The sequence below is a fragment of the Pezoporus occidentalis genome, unplaced genomic scaffold (genome assembly GCF_034315485.1).
Source record: "Pezoporus occidentalis ecotype Australia unplaced genomic scaffold, CSIRO_AGI_Poc_V1 ctg201, whole genome shotgun sequence".
NCBI lineage: Eukaryota > Metazoa > Chordata > Aves > Psittaciformes > Psittacidae > Pezoporus > Pezoporus occidentalis.
In genome coordinates, this window is record NW_026913868.1 from 156,089 (window position 1) to 162,088 (window position 6,000).

General features: G+C 46.8%; 1 protein-coding gene across 8 annotated transcripts in view; it reads left to right on the forward strand.

Annotated features, from left to right (window-relative positions):
• KIF13B (kinesin family member 13B) overlaps window positions 1-5,766 on the forward strand; it is a 134,196-nt gene extending 128,430 nt beyond the window's left edge. For all 8 annotated transcript variants that reach the window (XM_062618526.1, XM_062618530.1, XM_062618533.1 and 5 more), the window contains one exon: window positions 484-5,766. In XM_062618526.1, coding sequence (XP_062474510.1) covers window positions 484-776 — 293 coding nt within the window. In that variant the 3' untranslated portion in view covers window positions 777-5,766. The remainder of the gene's footprint in view (window positions 1-483) is intronic.
• The last annotated feature ends 234 nt before the right edge of the window (window positions 5,767-6,000 follow it).

The window sequence follows — 6,000 nt, forward strand, 5'->3', positions numbered from 1 at the left end:
GACATGGAAACAGGAACTCTTCTCAACTTCAGACTCTCATCAACTCAGAAACCCAAAAGTTCTGTTAAATGTCTTTTTTTTTTTTTTTTTTTTTCCTTCCTTCCTGATAGTTTGCTGATGCCTCTGTTGCTGAACTGAGTATTTAACACTTTTGGTGAAATTAAAGCATTCCCCTGAATAGTGAGCAGGAAGGAAGAATAAGGTGAAGTGTCCCATTCAGAGTAACTGTGCAATGGCTTTGCCTCCGAGCATCTCTGTGGCCTCCTCTGGACCCCCAGCAACAGCTCCAACTCCTTCTTATGCTAGGGGCCCCAGAGCTGGATGCAGGACTGCAGAGAGGGGTCTCACCAGAGCAGAGTAGAGGGGAAGAATCACCCCCCTTGGCCAAGGTCAAGGTGATGCAGCCCAGCATATGGAGAGCACACCATACACACAGGATAAGAGCCATTTCATCTATCATCTTTCTTTCTTTTCTTGTCACAGGTAAGAATGATGGCTCGATTGGAGGGAAGCAGTATTTCAGATGCAACCCAGGCTATGGATTGCTTGTTAAACCAGGCAGAGTTAAAAAGGCCACAGGATCAGCAAGACGGCGGAGCACCGGGTTGAGGTTGCAAGGAGGAGTCGCCACTGAGAACAGGAAGAGCGGCAACTTCTCCGGTTCAGCCTCCAACCTGGCTTCACTCACAGCCCTGGCCAAATCAGAAGGAGGACCCACGCTGCGACTGGAGAAGAACCAGAAAAATGCGGAGAACAGGAAATCCTGGGCAAACTGAGACAGCTCTGCGCGCAGCAGCAAACGCTGTGCAACGCAGCCAAGGGAGCAGGTCTTGTAGCTTCGGGACGTGAAACCAACCACATGAACTTCTAGTTTGTGGCAAACACTAATGAAGGCTTTTTTCTCTCCTTTGGGTGATTGACATGTTAATTCTTTGCCTTGTCATGGTGCTGGATCTGTGTCCTTCGTTTCCTGTTACAAATTGTGACGCTTCAGGGTATGACTGATGGCAGCCAGTGAAAGCTCATGGCGGTGGGTGCATGTAAGCTCTGCTCTCTTCCACCTCTCACAGAAGGAAGAGATGCATAAATTGTTTGAATTATGACATGGCTTTCCAATAGCTACAGAATAACTACCCATGCACCGGTGCTTCTCTTGGTGTGACTGGCAATTCTAAAGAAACATCCCCAAAATAACAGTTCTTTCCTACTTTTGTAAGATGTGTCCATGTCACATAAGACATGGTGAAAGAGCAAGGTTATCATGAGTCCGGACAGGCAGAGAAGCAAACATAGATTTTTATTTGGAAATAAAGACACCCCCCCACCCCCCCAAAATCTGTTTATTTAAAAAAAACCACCAGTTCCTTGGTTATGTGGCCTGGGCCCAGTGCCTCTTTGATGAGTGTCCTGTTGTGCCTCTCTCCTGCTGTGAAATTGGCACAATCTTTCTAGCTGTTTTGTTGGGAATGGGCGAAAGCCCATGACCCCATGTAATAGTTTTAATCCCTTCAGGAAAGAGAGGAGTTGAGCAAATTTTCCATCTGATCTATTTCACGTGCTCTCTCACCATGACAGGATCCCCTCTCACTTGCTCCAAAGTGGCAGCACCTTCTTCCTGTTGGTGCTGCCGTGTGGGCCAAAAGGATTTCTGCAGAGATAGCAGCACTGAAGTGCTTTGATGTTTCTTCCCAGCCTTTGGAGCCGGTTGGATTTTTACCACTTGGGCAAAGCAGAGGGTCGCCGTCCTTGTAACGGGATGAATCCAGTCTATTTATTTGTATTTATTGTTTTAAAATATGAAATGTTTGCGCTTTACAATCATCCACCACCTGACGTTGTACAGAGGAGCTCCACCAGATCCATATCGAGCATCCATCCAAAGAGGAGGTGCCTCTGTCGCCAGCTAAACCACCCCAGCGGCACACAAAAGCAAACCTGGCTGAACGGGCTGAGGAGTCATCCCCAAAACAAATCATCCCTCTTGGAAGTGGGAGGTTTGGGCTGGCTTTTATGAGATTTGATTTTATTTTCAGTAACCCTTGTTATGTTTTAATTGCCTGTGACACAAATGACGCATTGCTGTGCGTGTGTTGTATATACATGTGCGCATATCAACATACACGCACTCATTGTCTAACAAATGAAGAAAGGCCACAGGCTTTTTCTATTCTGAGCTGTTTATGTCTTATTTACTCATCACGGGGGGATCGGACAGCTTGAGCAATAGACATTTTATCTACGTGGGGTATATTTAGGATGCTAAATTAATGATTAAACTTTAATAGGTATCTAGTCGCTGCCCGTGCTGCACGTGGGTATCTAAGTGCCTTAGCCATCTGGTTCAGAGGTCCAAGGGAAAGATTCATTGTCATCAGAGGAGGTAGGGATGCTTAGCGGAGGAGATAATTATGCTGATTTACTGTAATTAATATTATTTATGCAGAAGGAATAAAATTAAAATAGAAACTAATCTGTAGCAGAAGTGGGATGGGTTGCAATGCAGCATGCATAGTACTGCCAGGCATTTGTGTATCCTTTCAGCTCCGTGTGACTAGTTTCAGTGTTTCCTAAATTTTCATAAAGAAACCTTAATATAAAATGTACAGACCAGCTTTTAAAACTGTCTTTAGTGTACAGTTTTTCCTTCTTTTCCTTTGCACAAAGTTCCTGTCTGTTCAAGCCAAGGTGATGGGAGAATTTTAGTAGTAAGGAATTCAGATGCTAAAATCCTGGGGTTTGAAATTGTAACTGGTTTTATGGACATGACCCCTGCAACCAAGCAGCGTTCCTTTTTGGGGTATGACGAGTCTTGCTGATGAAAAACCACCCGCTAATGAACATGATGCCTCTTCTACTGCCTTGTGAGTTTTCTAAACCCCATCTTTACCGGTTTTTAATTGCACTTTGTTCTGATGTGCTGCAAAAAGTCAGCTACCATGAAACAGCCCCTCACCGGTAGCTGTGGTTTTCAGTTTCAGCACTTCATTTGCTGGATTTAGGGATATCTTTAATTGATGTTTGATAGGTGGCCCCTTTTGGGGAGACATGAAGGGAAAACCTCTCAGAGTCCTTCTGAAGCCTTTTCTCTCGCACCGCTGTCTCTGAAGACTGGAGTCTGTGGCACATAAAGGTGTTGAAGTCACAGAGGTGAAAGGGTCAGGCAGAAGCAGTTGGGTTAATAGTTCACTGTTTATGCTACCCTCTATAAATTCCTGTGGCTGTATTTGTACTACAGCCCTGACCACCTAAGGGCAGATTTCAGTGTTTGCACATCTGGGGCACGTGCTCAGAGGCTGCAGGTGACTGGTACAGGGTGGATTTCCTCCTCCACCTGCCCTCAGTCGTGTCACAAAATCATGCTGGGCGTATTCAGAGGGGTTTGAAATATGGCTTGAACAGAACATACTTGCTGCCTCCTCTAGGATAACTTGTCCTGGAAGCAAATGTCTTGGATATAGCTGGTTTGTTTAAAACATCAGTGGATGATCAGCATGATGAAGTGCTCTGTTAAGGGAGCACCGTGTTGACTTTGGTGGAGGGAGGAATTTACTTATAGCTCTTTCGGTTTTTACCATCTCATTTGACTGTTGAAACTAAACCTCTGCTCAAATTCCACCCTGGCACCTGCCCCACAAGTGAAGCCCCCCTGACCAAACCACCCCAATGTGGCACAAGCTCCAGAAAGCCCAGCAAGTCAGATTTGGCCATGAGGATGTTCTTGGAGGATTCTCTGTCTGCCTCCTGCCCACCCCAGCATTCCTGGGCATGCTTCTGAAGATATTTTCCAAGATTCTGGTACAGGGAGTGCACATCCCTCCACTCAAAGCCATCTGTTACTGTGCACCAGCTAAGCCAACTAACCAGAAAGCAGTTTAAAACCATAATGAAGGTAATATACATCTATTTTATTATTGATAGCATTAGAAAGGCTCTACGTTCAGCATAGAGGAGGTGCTCTTAACTGAAAGCACCAGCGACTGGGGCTGACGTGTTGATAGCTATGCATATTTTCCAAGATTCTCATGCACTTTATACAGGGAAGAAGAATATTTAATGCAGGAACTGTAATTTGTAGGAAGTGTCTCCTCTCCGGTGTCTGCTTGGTGATGCCAGCTTGCTTTCTTGAACCATGGGTACGTCTTGGATTCTGGATGTTGAAAATTGTGTTGGTGGTAGGAAGGGTGATGGTCTGAGCCTGGGTCTGCAGCTCTGCACAGCTGTTGTGTCATTTACTCCGAGTCAGCCAAGAGGATGCTTTCCAAGGGGACTTCTTTGGGTGTTCTCAAAGCAAGCCAAGATGTTTTCCTGGGTTACATTCAGCTCTCTGATGGTGTTTTGATCTCTATCCCCCAAATCATCTTTCCATTCAAGGGCCTCGTCTGTTTGCTGTTTAGTGGTGTAGTTCAGTTGAGGAAAGCTAACAGAAATTAGTTCTGTGTGGTAATATTGCCCGAGTCCTTAAGAAGAGCATTTTGTCAGTGTTGAGGTGGAAGCTCCCCTCTGCTGCCTGTGTGGGGGGAAGTTTGACACCTCTTTGCTCTCCTAGGAACCAGGAAACCCACCTCATTCCTACCTATCAGTTGTGAAAACCCATACAGAAAGTGCTTGTGTGTTGTACAGACCTGTTTGTGCGGGAGCGGAGCTGTTGTTGAGTCATTTCTGTGTTCATGCTTGTGCTGTCCTTATGGCAGTACTGCCAGATCTTTGCACAAGAGGTTGAGTTTTCACAGTGCCTTATCCCTGGGTCAGCAGCTGATGCAGCGAGGGGCTGGATTTTGTACCAGCTCGAGGCCATCCAGCTTTCAGGAAGGGGTGAGCATGAGAAGTGAAGGTGCAAACTGGACACTGCAGAATACTCCTGAGCTGGGGTGACAAGTGTCTTGTTCCTGGGTCTCCTTTATCTGTGCTTTGGTTTCTGTGCTCTCCATCCTCCTCCTAAAACACTGTCATGTTTTTCACTCCCGAGAAATGCTTGGCTGCTGCCATCTGCCCCTGAGCACTGGGCACAGCTGGGTTCATGGAATCACAGAATGGTTTGGGTTGGAAGGGACCTTAAAGCTCATCCAGTTCCAACCCCTGCCACAGGGCAGGAACACCTTCCACTAGAGCAGGTTGCTCAGGTCTCAGCAGAGCCTCCTGCCACAGCCTGGCTGAGCCTTATCCTGGCTCCAGCATCTGAGTACCACAGCAGAGGGAGCAGAGACATGGGATGGGGCTCCTTAAACTCTGCAAGAGCCAGGAGTGCAGAGTGGTGGGGATGCATTAGAGACATTTCCCCTTCAAGGGCCTCACCTGCTCAGCAGGAGCAGGGCTTCTGTCCGGCAGGAGGATGCAGCTGCACTCCCCTTGCATATCCCTTCCAAACCCATTCTGAAGCTGACAGAGGAGCCGTGCTCCAAGCAGCAACTGGCTGGGTGTGCAGCAGTACATCCCTGCCTTGCCTCAGACATGGTGGTGTTGGTGCTGTTCCTGTGCCGGGACTCGTTCTGTGTTTTCACCTCCATTAACACCCACTGTGTCTTGGGAGAGCCTGTTCCAGCTCATGGTTGTGTTGATGGATGTAAATGTAGTGGCTCTGTATATAGAGTGGCCATTCACGCTGTGGGGTTCCGTGCCCATCGGTGTACTTTAAATGAGCTAAAATCCAAAGATACTTTGTAATGAGCTGTAAAGTTTTTAATTATTACTGTACAATACTAAGTGATTGTAATATTGTATCATACGTGTGACGCAGCCCGCAGTACCGAAATAAAGGTCTTCTTTAGAGCCCCTAAGTCTGTGCTTTGTTAATTAGGGTCACATCACCAAAACGTTTAGATGCACTTGCAGCCCTGCAGTGGAGCAGCATCACCCCAAGGTGCCAAGACCTGTTTCAAACAAGACTGTTACCTGGTTGTCTCCAGTTTAGGGACCTTCTGATCCATGAGAAACCCATGGGTTTACCTTCCCTTCATCCTCCCTTCTCTTTGATGTTCTGGGAAAATAGCACTTTGCTTGCAG